This window comes from Centropristis striata, chromosome 18 (genome assembly GCF_030273125.1).
Source record: "Centropristis striata isolate RG_2023a ecotype Rhode Island chromosome 18, C.striata_1.0, whole genome shotgun sequence".
NCBI lineage: Eukaryota > Metazoa > Chordata > Actinopteri > Perciformes > Serranidae > Centropristis > Centropristis striata.
This window is the reverse complement of record NC_081534.1, coordinates 9,655,969-9,671,118: the sequence shown is the minus strand read 5'-3', so window position 1 is coordinate 9,671,118 and position 15,150 is coordinate 9,655,969. Positions and strand designations below refer to the sequence as shown.

Below are 15,150 nucleotides of genomic sequence, written 5' to 3'. Positions count from 1 at the left end.
GCATGTCACTAGTGTGTGTGAGAGCAATTCACTAGTGTGTGTGAATTTAGTTGTATGTATAAAAGCATTTTACTTGTGTTTATGAAAGCATTTCACTATTGTGTGTGAGAGCACAACATTTTATTTGTATGTATAAAAGCATTTCAGTCAGTAGTGTTTGTGAACTCATTTCACCTGTATGTGTGAGGTTTTTACTATAGTGCGTGAATGTGTTTTGTTTTATGTGTGTGTGAATGGTAATTCTGAATTATGGCCTATACAGCCCGTCATACGTGTGCAGCATCTGCGCGACGCTCATCTGTCCATTGAAAGTTAATTGAATTTACACTCACACGTTAGAGGTTTGATTTCATTGCATAAGCGCTGTACACATGTTTTAGTATAGTCCACTGACATAAAATGCCCCTCATAGTGTGTGTGTGTCTGTGGCTCAGGTTGTCTGTGTCTGTCTGTATGTGTCTGTGTCTCAGGTTGTCTGTGTCAGTATGTCAGAGTAGCTTGTCTCTGCTTGGCGGTGTGCCCGGGACACTAAACGTCCCTGATGTTAGCATCAGAAGCACCTTAAACACAGACAGCGCATCATAAAAGGACTGTAGGACATTTTACCACATAACGACTCCAGAGTCCCAGCCTTGTCACTTTGTGTTTAATGACACTGGACTGTGAGTTTGTGGTCAGTGGTACAGCTCAGTAGCAGGTGGACAGAGTGAACATCCCAGCTGATTCATGTTGTGTGAGTCTTGCTGTTTATCTGTCTGTTATTGTGCTGTGAAGCCATAAATCTCCCTTGAGACATGCTGTCTCAGACAGTTTTTCCACAAGGCTATTTCCTGTCACCGGCAGTTGTCAGCTGCATGTTGCTCTGAGATAAAGCTGTGTTTGGATCAGTTGCTGATTGGGTTACATTACTAATATAAAGGATGTTTCCTCTTGTCTCACTCTCTCATCCTAAACATATCCAGGTGGTGATAAACTGTGCCATTCCCAAAGGGCTGAAGTACAACCAGGCCACGCAGACCTTCCACCAGTGGCGTGACGCCCGGCAGGTCTACGGCCTCAACTTCGGCAGCAAGGAGGATGCCAATGTATTTGCCAGTGCCATGATGCACGCCCTGGAGGTGCTCAACTCCCAGGACACAGGTAGATCTGCTGTAGTGTGTGTCGAGAAGCAGAGTGATGCAGGTGTGACATGCTGCACAGATTACTGGTTGATCTGAACAGGTGATGTTGGTGATGTGCAATAAGCTGTAACCCTGTATAGCTGGGTTGCTATCTATCTATCTATCTATCTATCCATCTATCCATCTATCCATCTATCCATCTATCCATCTATCCATCTATCCATCCATCCATCCATCCATCCATCCATCCATCCATCCATCCAGATGGCAGACTTTCACCCAGGAGAACAGTGTTAGTGTCCCGTGTGAAAAAAAAAGTAAAACTTGCATTTTTTACATAACTTCAATTCACTTATGTTATTTACGTAACTTAAATGGCTCACGGTTTGTGAATCCCTTTACTTTTACGGAACTTGTGGCTAACGTCACCCTCGTAACTACTTCGCTTCTGACATTAACGTACATTTTTTTACTGTGTAAACTGTCTTTTATAACGTCTTAGCAGGTTTTTAGTTGTAAACCTCGGTCAGTGGTTTTGTAGCCTAAATTCACAGAAGCTGCAGCCTTTTTATAACCCTGAACCGTACGTGTATGTATTATGAAGTGTGTGCTATTTATAGAATGCGGTAACGTGAACGCTCATATGTGTTGTTAGGGTGGTATTGACAAACAATCTATTCTGTTGTTTAGGTCTAATAAAGCTGAAAAATAGCACACACAAAAATATAATAATCAATAATAGGGCTGGGCGATATATCGATATAACAGATGTATTGATATATTTTGAAATGTGATATGGAATTAGACCATATCGCATGTAACGATATAGTTAATTTTAACACATTTATTTCTTTTGTAATGTTTGTTATTCTTTTCTCATATAGATATATTTATTTCAGAAAGAGATGAGCCTATTTTATTTCATAGGCTATTTTTATTTAAGACATTGTTTTTTATCTAAATGTGCACTTTATGGAGCTTTGTTGAAAAAAAAAAAGGTACTCCTGTTATACAGTATTTATGTTCACTTAAATAAACTGTTTCAATAAAACTACTTGTGACATGACATATTGACTTTAACTCAATATTTGCTCTCATGCGCTAAAAATATCGGGATATATATCGTATATGGATATTCAGCCTAAATATATGGGGATATGATTTTTGGTCCATATCGCCCAGCCCTAATCAATAATCACTTTTTAAAAACCAGCCCTCTTGACCTCTGACCTTAAGATATCTGAATAAAAATGGTCCCTATGTGCACCCACAAGTCTCCTCTTTACATTTATACCTGCTTTAAAATGTGAAAAACCACATCGTTTTTTTTCATGCATTAGATATGTCTGACTGTCACACATGTCTGTAACACAATTCTCTGGTACAAACCTCGGTGCTGAACCAGCATTTAATATAAAGTGTGCTGTCAGTGCAGGGTAATAAAACCAGCAGGATTAAGTCTTACTTTGACTTTAAAATACATTTCTCATTATTTCCTGCACAGAGCATCATTTGATTTCTTTTATCTGCACTGAGGAAAGAAACAGGATTCATTTGCTTTTTACAGAGCTCACCCCCTCCCAGCAAATAGAACAGAAGTCTCAGCAGAACAATACAACATCAGGCTTTTCCTCCAAACGGTCTGAGCCATGAACGTGTGTTCAATCATAAGCATTAAATTGAAGCTGTAATACTGGAAGTATTAGAGACAGGATTACGGAGGATAACTGACGACATATGTCAACAATAAAACAAGGGTTACTAATGGCTTCACCACAAACAATGATTAGAGTGAAATGTCTTGATTCATCACAGGAAGCTCACCACAAACACAATAGGCTGCACTTTGGTGCTGACGGCAGAGCCCAGCAGGCTGCTAATGATACAGCACAGCCTCACTTAATGCCTTCATGCATTTTCAGCACCACTGAGCATCATTGGTGCAAAGATCCGCCAATCAAAAACCATTTATAAATCCTCCAACTGAGCATAGATATAAGCATAAAAGGCAGCCCCGTTGAAGAGGATCAGTATGCACGTCACATGCTCCATCAAATATTCACAGGCTGTAACTTCAGCGGAACACCACGACCTTGGTTTTCTCAAAAATGCACTCATTACGTAGCTCCATCCTCTGGCTCTGCATCCACATTTATCAGCGCCTGCCGGAGGGTCTGGGGGGGGGGGGGAGCGCGGCTGAGCATTGTTACCCAGACGAGCGCAGAGGGTTTGTGCTTAGATTTAGACTCCCAAAGCGAAGACTAATCTTCAGCAAACATATTCGAGGCAGAACTTTCTCCTCTTTTCCTCTTTTCTTGTCCTTCTTTGAATCCGACAAAGACGAAAGCGAAGTTTTGATTGCAGCCTCCTTGTACACTGCAAAAAATGTGTGTCTAAAACCAGATAAAAACACTAAATCTGAGGGAAATGATCTTGCTGCAATGACAGATAATGTCATTTGACAAGAGTTCTTAAAATAAGATTAATACATCTAGAAATAAGCATGTTGAGTGCTTAAAATAAGAAATCAACTCTTTAAACAAGATAAATTAAAGCTGCAAGCAGCGATGAACTGGCCCGAGCAGAGTGACCTGCAAATTATTTGTTTCTTACCAAGATAAAAAAAACTTTAGATTTATTAGTGTTAGATCATTTATCTTGTTTTAAGAGTTCATTTCTTATTTTAAGCGTTCAACATGCTTATTTCTAGATTTAACAATCTTAATTTAAGAAATCTTGTCAAGTGAAATTATCTGTCCATGCAGCAAGATCATTTCCCTCAGATTTAGTATTTTATCTTGTTTTTAGACACACCTTGTTTGCAGTGTATTCATGTGATCTCAGCATCCAGGACCTGCACCCCCCATCCTCTCTCTCTCTCTCCCTAAGCCATGCCTCTCATCACACTCTAATCACATCCACTAATTAACCTGATAGTGATGCGTCTCATTATGCTAATGGTGCTACGAGGTTTGTGTGGCATGTTTGGCCGTGTGAGGACAAGAGGATCAGAGAGACACGAGTGGAGTGACATCAGGAGACTCCATATAAAAGAGAGACCATATAAAAAATATGAATCATTGCACAATTGTTTGTGTAGTTTTGTTTACAATACATCCTGTCATCAATTATAATGAATGATACAATTAGGAGTTCTTTTGCTCCAACTATTTTATTTATCAAATAAAAGAAAATCCTGAATGATTTGGTTTGAATCACATCATTCAGTTCAGATTAGTATCATTTGCATCCTGTTCGGATCCTGTTCTCTCACACTCTTCTCTGTTTCTGTGGCTTTCCTGTTCCTTTAATATGTTTTCAATGAGGAGCTCCACTGAGTCACGCAGTCATAATGTGTTTGTACTGAACACCCCAGTACAACATCTGCAGCTCAACATGTTTGTCAGTGCATTTATCATTCAGCACACCCAAGCAATGAGAACAATAAATGGAACATTTTAGTCATGTGCTGTAAGGGCTGTAAAGATGAACAGATGCAAAGCAGGACCACAGACTGAAATGTAAAATGAATGAGAAATCATTCATTTGTGACTCAGTTGGTAGAGCGTTTCGTCAAGTGATCGGATGGTTGGTGGTTCGATCCCTGACCATGGCAGCCTACAAGTCGAAGTATCCTTGAGCAAGATACTGAACCCCAAATTGCTCCTGATGCTGCGTTCATCGGTGTGTAAATGAATTCCCAATGGTGGCAGGTGACACCGTTTAGGGTAGCCTCTGCCACCAGTATGAATGTGTGTGTGAATGGGTGAATCAGTGCAGTCTGTAGTGTAAAGAGCTTTGAGTGCAACCAAAAACAGTAAAGTGCAACTAAACATTGTGTTTGTGAGTGTGTGAGAAACCGGGTGGATGGATGCCCCCATCAGGCCCGGATGAGTTGGGCGCGGCTGCCGGTGGACACCTCGTCTCCGCGCTGCCGGCGCTACACGTGCCGCGTAGAGTGACGTCACGGACAGTCAAAACCGATCTGAGTGTTTGGAGCGGTTCAGATTGAGACGCATCTGTCCAAATGCGATCTGAAACTACCTCCCGAAGGTGGTTTTGATCCGGTTTGCAAAAATCGGATTTCATGTGATTTGTGACTGTTCAGACTTCAAAAGAGCCATCCAGTTCCAATCTGGATGGACTAAAAATCAGATTTTGGCTGGCAGTCTGAACGCGGCCTTAGAGTCCCATCTGTTGGTCTGAAGTAGGGATGACGCTGATCGATCGGCAACTGATCGGATTGGCCCGATATGATAAAAACACAATCGATCAAAGGTTAAAATCGCATTATACATACACGTGCTTTACAAGTGTTTGTTATGGTGTGATATACATTCCGGATCCAAAGGAAACGCTGCCGCTTTAAAACGAAGAAGAAGTGTTGTGTTGTGGTCACGCAGCCTGCATGCACCTACACACACCAACAACATGTCTGCCATATGGAACTTTTTGAAGTGAGTGAGTCCGATGTCACACACGCTAGCTGCAATTTGTGCAAGCGTTTAGACATTTAGAGAAATGTTGCTGTGAGAGTGAGCAATAATAATATATTACACTGTACTGTGTAACAATGTGCAATAATGCCACCAATGTTCAGACTGGCATTTTGAGTTTTTTTAGCCTGTTAAATAGGCTCAATTTTATTTGAATTTTATTTTATATGATATATGCAACAATACAGCTATTTAAAATGGATAGTATCAATGAATGAGTGAACTTTCAACATGAAGCTCTTGCCTGTTCTTGACTGCCCTATAGAGGCCATGTTGGCATATTGTTTTCCACAGTGCCACTGCTGCTATGAAGGAATATTATAGTTACTGCTATGCAATAAATAAAGGTCAATCTAGGTAATCTAGTAGTATCTAGAAAATAAATGATTACACGGTTAACATAAATGAAAGACTATAGGCCTGTGCATGAGTGGATGAATTGATGGGGGGAAAACAAGAGTAAAATATAAATATTAATATCATCCCACGTGATCGATCGGTTCTGACCGGTAATCGGATCGGTGAGGCTTTAGGTGATCGATATCGGTCCCAAAAAACCTGATCGGACCATCTCTAGTCTGAAGAAGCTTGTGCTCAACCTGCCACTAACAGTGGATTCATGGATCCTACTGAGTGTGACTACAACACATAGCTCGGGGACAGATCCACCTCTCCATTCTATCAGAGAAGAAGAGTCACTTTCTTCCACTTTTTATTCTTTTCTCCTTTCTTATCCCCTCATCTCTTATTCTTCCCTACGGAGCCCCAGACATGACATGGTAAAAAAAAAATTTAATTGTAGCCACAATATAGCTATAACGTGCGCACGAAATACTAATTCGTGGGAACGAAGTAATGTGCGCATGAAATACTAATTAATAATATTAATATCATTCCTGGACAGCTGGGTACACAAATCGAGCGCACCTTCTCTACTCTAGGAACTGCAATAGCCTACGTGATGGCCTTAAGATGAGTGTCTTTTCTTATTCTGTTCAATATCGTGTTATCCTAGCCTGGCTAACACCAGACCAAATCTCATTGGAGATTAGGTCTGGACACCTGCTGTTTATTTCTCCGTAGAGGAGGTGTGGTTTACGATCCTCCAGAGCCGTTTATTGGACGCTTAGAATGTCTATCAAAGCGTCTGTAGGTAGCTCTTAGCCAATCAGATCAGTTATACCAGATGACGTAGTAGAGCAACAGAGATGGATGTTTGTTGTGTGTGTGTGTCTGTGAGAGAGTGTTGTTTGCTGCTTTCCTTCTCCAGTTCTCGCTTTCTGCAAGATTATTTATTTTCACGCTTTATTCCCCCTCATGTCATTCAGCCACACACATCCACTGATTTTATGGGCAATAAACAAGCTGCTGCGGCCTCTTGGCGGCTCCGCTGTCCGCGGTAGCGGGGCTATTAGCAATTAGCCGCTAATAGCTATTAGCGGCTAATAGCTATTAGCTAATAGCCCCGCTACCATAACGCCGGTGATCTCAGCGGAGCCGCCGAGAGACCTTTCGCCTTTCAACTTTCGCTTTAAACTATTTAAAACACCATCTACAGCTATAGAGAGTTTCGCGTCTGCAGCAGCCATGTTGGATCCGGAAAGCTTCCAAGTGCCGAGTAGTACGCGTCATCGTCTCACCGTCCCTCCCCGCTCTGTGATTGGATCCCTAAAACAGGGCTAAGATCTCTCTCTAGTTGCCAGACCGTCTGGAGGTTCGAAATTAAATTTGAGCGCGCAAGGCAGTCTGGGTATACCCAGGCTAGTGTTATCCCGCATTTAGGCAATTTAATTAGGCCTATGTTTGATACTTTGTTACAACGGGTAGCCTATCTGCTGACGTCTCACCCAACTTACAGACGTGTTATCCTCATCCTGTTATTACACTTTGTTTTGAGAGTTTCAGCTTGAAATCAGCTAAAACAGTGCCTTTCACTGATCATCTCCTTTGAAATTTTTTTTTTTTTTTTTTTACCATGTCATGTCTGGGGCTCCATATTCCCTTCTCTTTTCTCCAACACCACCATATTTAACCCTCTCTCTGTCTAGCTCGTCTCTCACACTGCGCTCTTCCCTTCCTCCCTCCTTCACTCAACTTCCATTCCTGACACCCCCCCCCCCCCCCCCCCCCCCCCCCACTGGGCTGCAGTGAGCACATACAGTAGCCAGAGGAAGTGGACAGGCTTTAGCTGCTGTATTTGTGTCCTGACAGCTGCTGTCAGTGCTCCTATTCCAGTCGGAGCCATGACTGGACTCCATCACTCACTCCTGCCACATGTCAGCATCATAACCACATGTGTTGCATGTGTGATATGTGCTGTGTGAATGTTTGAATGAATGTTTAATGTCTTAGCTGTCCTGTACTACATGAGCATGTTCCACATTACAGTATCTATTTTATGATAGACACTGTCATCAGTTTGACTACTTTGTGGTCTTGATTTATGCATAGGAGTGCAATAAGTGCTTTAAATTATCGATCTAAGCTTTTACCTAAAGTACTTAGAGCACGAGTAAATATAGCGAGCTAATCCAGGCAGTGTTCACACTCTGCAGGACCAGTTCAGTAATCAATGGAGACATAAATGGTCCAGTCCTCAGTCAGCCTTGGCCACTGAGGACACATAAATGGAACGAGACAGTAATGGCAGACAGCTTTACAGACGGCCATCTTTTCTGCTGCTTTAACATTTACAGAGGCCTGATTGATATTGCGCTGGCCTGCTCTCCTCTTCTCCTGGGCCTGAGAGCTCTGAACACTGGTTCCATGTGGAAAGCAGTCTGCAGATGAAGACAAATCTAAATCAAGCCGCACTTTAGGAAGCCTTTCCCTTTCCACTTTTATCATGCCATGGTGTTTCAGGCCCTGTTTACACAAGGACGCTTGCAGGTAGAAACGACAAAATATTTTATGGGAATTGCCTTTTGTTTAAAAAAAAACACAAAAATCTGAAACCACCCTCCAGAGTGGAAAACTTGTATACGCTCCGCCATAGCGTGTCCGTCTGCACTGCCAAGACACAAAACTCTGCTCAGATCTGCTAAATACAAGATAAAAACACTAAATCTGAGGGACAGATAATTTCACTTGACAAGATTTCTTAAATTAAGATTGTTAAATCTAGAAATAAGCATGTTGTACACTTAAAATAATAAATTAACTTTTAAAACAAGATAAATGATCTAACACTTCTAAATCTAAAGTTTTTTTTTATCTTGGTAAGAAACTAGTTAATTAGGGCCACGGGGCAATCGCACCGAGCACTGGTCCCATACAGCAATAGCTGCTCGGGGCTTCGCCGATATAATTGTATACTGTGGATTTTTTCTTCTTCCTCTTCCAGATGCAATTTCGTCCCGCTACTAGTCCTACAACTCTTTGAGTTTCCCCAGAGGGAAATGTTCTAGTTGTCAGTGCACTCTGCTCGGGCCAGTTCATCGCTGCTTGCAGCTTTATTTTATCTTGTATTAAGAGTTAATTTCTTATTTTAAGCGTACAACATGCTTATTTTTAGATTGCTTAGTTTTTATCTTGTTTTTAGACACACCTTTTTTGCAGTGCAGAGAGTTGTTCTGATGAATAAATAAAACCTAAACATACTGATTAAACCAACTCACAAACATGTTCTTTTCTCTGATCTATGTCCACCATATTGAATCGTGTGCGTGTGTGCATGTGTGCGTGCGTGCGTGCATGTGTGTGTGCTCATCAGGCATGAAGGAATGTGTGAGTAAGCTATTGAACAAAGCACAGAATAGTTTCCATCTTAGGGAAGCAAGTGGATGTGGTGACTGCTGACATGTGGAAAGTGTGTGTGCTTGTGTGTGTGCACCATGACACACACTCATACCTTTGATGACTCTTAGGACTTTGTGTCTATATGCAGTGAGTGTGTGCACGGGCGCAACACACACACCAGTGTCATCAGTGAAAGCAGCTGCATCTTCACGTCATCTCTGTGGAGTCTGGAGGACAGCAGAGTGTCTTCCTCTTACATGGGCTAATAGTGGAGCGGCTAAGTGCTCATTTTTGTCAGAATCGTTGAGTTTATGATACAAGCGTGAAAATTGGCATGAACACTCTCCATGGGTCACTTAATAAGAAAATTGTCCGGTTCAGTGATATAATGGTTTATTTGGTGATACAAGCATACAAATTGGCATGAGCAGTCTCTGTTGGTCACTTGACAATAACCCACCCACAGTTACTTGAAATTCCAAGATGGCGGCCATTTTTCAAGATGTCTGACACCTTAGTGGAGCAATTAAATTATATAATGGTTTATTTGGTGATACAAGCATAAAAATTGGCATGAGCAGTCTCCATGGGTCACTTGACAATATGCCACCCACAGTTACTTGGGTTGACAAAAAAACACTCCCAGCCACTTGAAATTTCTATTTTCAAGATGGCCGCCCCCTGGATCCTCAAAAGATCAATTTTCTCATAGAAATGTATTGGGTTTTAGATTATTCTGAAGAACAAGTTTTAACATAATACAGTTGTGTTGATTTGTTGATCATAGACAGATTAGACAAGAGTATCTGCACTACCAGGGCACACTGGTGATATATGACTGCTGTTAAACTCAGAGTGGGGTTCAATGTCAGCTAATTGTAAAGTTAGTCAAAGAAGAGACGACAACTCTCTGAGTAGTTTTAGTTAACCAGGTGGTGTACAGATCGTAAAGGGTAAAAATGGCATTGGATGAACGCTCTTAGGTGTCGGCCATCTTGAAAATGGCCGCCATCTTAAAATTTCAAATGTCTCGGACAATTTTCTTGTCAAGTGACCCATGGAGAGTGTTCACGCCAATTTTCACGCTTGTATCATAAACTGAACGATTATATCACTTAGCCGCTCCACTATAAAGAGACGTTGTTTCAAAACTGTGAGTCAGACACACACACATACATCCTTGTTCTTCTATCTGTGTGAGGGTCCTCATTGGAATAGTGAATTCCCTAGCCCCTTACCATAATCTTTACCACAGGGCTGGGCGATATGTACCAAAAGTCATATCCTGATATATTTAGGCTGAATATCGATATACGCTATATATCCTGATACTTTTATCGCAACGTGAGAGCAAATGTTCAGTCAATGTAATACCAAAGCTAATACCACAGCTCCATAAAGCGCACATTTAAATATAAAAATATCTTAAATAGAAATAGCCTATGAAATTAAATAGGCCAATCTTTTTATGAAATAAATGAATTTTTATGAGAAAAGAATAATGAACATTGCAAAGAACTAAATATGACAAACCCTAGTAAGGGCAGCATTCATATATAAAGAAATAAAGAAAAATAACTATTTCAATATCTGCGATATGGTCTACTTCCATAATACATTTAAAAATATATTGATATATGTTTTATATCTATATTTCGCCCAGCCCTACTTCACCATTACAACTAAATGCCCAACCCTAACCCTAACACAAACCTAATATTAACCTTAACCCTAAAACACAGTCTGAACTCTCAAAAAAGCCTTTAAAGAAGTGAGGACCTGTCGTTATGTCCTCACTTCACAAAAATGTCCTCGCTCTGTTGCTTAAAAACTTGTTCCAGTCCTCACTATGTTGGAAGCACAAGAAGACACACACACGCACACGAACACACTCATGAACACACACACACACACACACACACACGATCACATTCATGAACACACACGAACATGAACACACTCATGAACACACACACACACACACACACACACACACAAACACACTCATGAACACACACACACTCATGAACACACACACACACACACACACACACACACACACGAACTCACTCATGAACACACTCACAGACGAACACACTCATGAACACATACACATACACATACACACACACACACACACACACACACACACACACACTGTGTTTATCTATGTTTCTCTTTTCTCCAAAAAAGGCTAAAGTAGAGCGGGATCAGGAGAGGGAGGGATAGGTCACAGGCTGCTGGGCGTCTGTCTGTGTTGTGGTCTGGACAGTAATCCTCCTGTCAGGTCAGGGCGGCGGGGGGGTAGAACAAAAAATGATGGATGGATACATTTGTGTATTAATGTGACAAAAGTCTCCCTGATTATTTTAAAGGAAGCACGTTTTGGAAAGATGAGTTTAAGTGTGGTGTACCAGGATGATAACACTCTCAACATTGTGTTGTGTGTTTGTGAAGCCTGGTTTAATAAAGGGTCAGATAAACAACGCTGTCCCGGCCTGACCTGTGTCTCTGCACTGGATGTGTGTGAGAGTTTGCAGCTCGCTGCTTAGAAGAGCCTTGTGTTGAAAAGGCTGCAGGAGGAATGTGAGCAGCAGCATGATAACCTCGTCTATCACTGGGAATGGAAGCACCCTGCAGCTTTATATACACATACACAATTATATGGTAATAGTGACATCTTTCATTTTCTCTGACCAACAGGCAACAGTGATATGACAGAGGAAAAAACAGAGAATATTTAGGTGTTTTCGCCAAATAAATCAAACTTGTTAATTAATTTCCTGTTCAAAATATTTTTTCTCTTTTTCAATTTTGTCAGTGTTGCATGCTGCAGTTGTGCAAGTCAGAAAACATCTAGGTGTCATAGCGATCAGTAAGACCAGGCTAAATATTGTTTGGGAATGAAAAAGATTAAGAATATAATTCCAAAATAAAAAACCGAAAATCAAAAGATGAGATGTGAGTTAAAATTTGAGGTCACGTTTACTATATACTCGTGGTATTATAAGGACAACCGCATTGTTGCGACCAGTAGACAATAACTTGTATTCTTAAGTTCCTTAACCCATTTAAGCCTGGAAAGCATTACCACATTTCTACCATTAAAACCGGGGGCGCTGTTGCGTTATTCTACCATTAAAGCCGGGAAAGCGGATACATGGTTTTGTCGTATTTGTAGTTTTTTCCACCTATTTTCGGTCTCTTGGCCAATGAAATGCATCAGAATACATGTGGGAGTGTTGCAATGTGTTGCAAAATGTTGATTTAAGAAAATAACTTTATTGAAGGTTTGGACAGATAAACTCAACTTCTCGTGAAAGCCACGGGTAGCTCTCAAATACTTTTTGAATTTAATTTCTATCTGCTACAGAGGCTGAAAAATCTATTATTTAGTAGGAAGCGTTGACACTTCCAGAAAAACTTCAGGTTGTAGGGGGCTGACAATCCCGCTCTCATTCACACCTACGGACAATTTAGAGTCACCAATTAAACCTAAGTGCATGTTTTTGTGGACTGTGGGAGGAAGCCGGGGGAGACACAGGGAGAACATGCAAACTTTACACTAGACCACCATGCAGCCAGAATTCAGGAATATGTAGGTTGGTACTGAACTACAAAACAAGTGATTATTATTCTAGAGAATAATATGAATATTGAGAATATTAAGGAAAACCACAACACTTTAACAACCCAGGAAAAAAGTCAAAGTTTGACACTTTTAAGAAACATTTATTTCATGTTATTTAAGCAGTTCAAACCAAGTGAGATAACAATCTATGTTTTAAGAGTTACATGTCGAATACAGACATAAGATAAGATTCTGAAAAATACAAATGGCACACAATAAACAGTAATATCCACACGTCAACAGAAGAAGTTGAAATACACTGAAATAGATGGTATATAACAAACTGCCAGAAATCTAAAAAAAAGGAGCTAATTTCAAAAAGCTTATTTTTTGTTACTAGGCTTAGTTTAAACCCATTTAACAATTCTTTTTTTTTTTTTTTGAAAATTATATTTATTGGGTTTTTAGAATTAACATGACACACACATTAATGAGGGTTTACATACCCACACTCTTAGATAAAAACAAAACAAAACAGACAAGACAAATTTCAACTAAAACAAAGAACAAAACAAAGTAAAACAAAAAACCAATAGATACAAAAATAATAATAATAATAATAATAATAAAAATTACAACCCTGTATTTCCTATGTAGCTGCTGTGTTGAATATTATATTTTCTTTATGCACACATATACACTTCATTGTCCTTTTCAAGTGTTCAACATCTTGATCGGTGACTTTCAAGATATTCAATAAATTGTCCCCATAACTTACAAAAGCTCTGTATTTTTCCCTTGGTGGCATAGGTTAACTTCTCCATGGCTAGAACATTGGAAAGACTGTTAAACCAATGTTTAACTGTGGGAGATTCAGTGCTCTTCCAGGAAGTTGCTATACAGTGTTTAGCCTGAAGTGAGCACAAAATGACAATCTTTTTATTTGCACCTGACGCTCCTAACTCCGCTGAAAGTAGTCCTAGGATAAATACCCGAGGGCAGACAGGCAGTTTGATAGAGATAATATCAGATGTAGTTTGTATGACCTTTTCCCAGAAGTTTTTAATTTTGGGGCAACTCCATAGGCAGTGTAATAATGTTCCTTCTTCTTGGCTGCATTTAGTACAGAAATCAGGATTATTGTCATCAAAGCGATGTAACAGGGCAGGAGTGATATATGTGCGCATAATCCATTTAAATTGTAATAGTTTCAATCTGGTGTTAATAGTCTGACATTGTGCATTATGACAAATCGTTTTCCAGTCAGCTTGAGAGATTTCTGCATCCAAATCACTAGACCAAGCCAATCTTTTACTGTCCGAGGATTCTTTAGATGCATCCACAATCATTTTATACAAAAGGGATACCTGGCCATGGCCCTGAAGATGATCTAGTATAGCCTTTTCCAGACTAGAAAGAGGGGGTTTATGAGGGGATTGTTTAAAAGCTTTTAGAATGTAGTTCCTTATTTGTAGATATTTAAAGAAGCGCTTTTTAGGTATATTATAATTTCTTTCCAAATCCTCAAAGCTATAAAGAATGCCGTTGTGGTTATACATATCCATAATTTTGCCAATCCCTCTCTCTGCCCAGAGTCTAAAGCCAGGGCCATAGCTGACCTTGCATTTAAGTGTGCTTGCACTTTATACCACACCTTAATAGTGTTTTTGACAAATGGGTTATGGGTACTTTTTTGGAGATTTGTCGAAGTATCTGCATATAAGTAGAGATTTAGAGGTAATGGGGATGTAGTGGATCTTTCTATTGTGACCCAGGACATAACAGGACTGTCTACGAACCAGTACATGGCCGCTCTAATCTTGGCTGCCCAATAGTACCATAGGAAGTTTGGAATTTGGAGTCCTCCCCTTTCATATGGCAAGTAAAGCAGTGTGAGTCTGAGTCTCGGGCGTTTATTATTCCAGATGAAGTTAGTAATTAATTCTTTCAATTTATTAAATAGATTTGATGGGGGGTGTAGAGGAATGGATTGGAACAGATATAAAAATTTTGGTAGGATATTCATCTTAACAATATTGACACGTCCAATTAAAGAAATGGGAAGATCCGACCATCTTTTAAGGGATTCTGATACAGATGTTAAAAAAGGATTATAATTCTCTGGAACCAGGTCATTTATGTCTGGAGTAATTTTTATTCCCAGATAGGTAAAGCCGCAAGGCGAATTTTGAAATGTATTTACCGCTGGTGGGCTGTCCCTTTC

The 15,150-nt window shown here is 40.1% G+C and overlaps 1 protein-coding gene across 3 annotated transcripts in view; it reads left to right on the top strand.

Moving 5' to 3' along the window:
• The window catches only part of enah (ENAH actin regulator), a 127,711-nt gene that overhangs the window by 27,033 nt on the left and 85,528 nt on the right, over window positions 1–15,150 (top strand). For all 3 annotated transcript variants that reach the window (XM_059356720.1, XM_059356719.1, XM_059356718.1), the window contains one exon: window positions 963–1,140. In XM_059356720.1, the coding sequence (XP_059212703.1) occupies window positions 963–1,140 (178 nt within the window). The remainder of the gene's footprint in view (window positions 1–962; window positions 1,141–15,150) is intronic.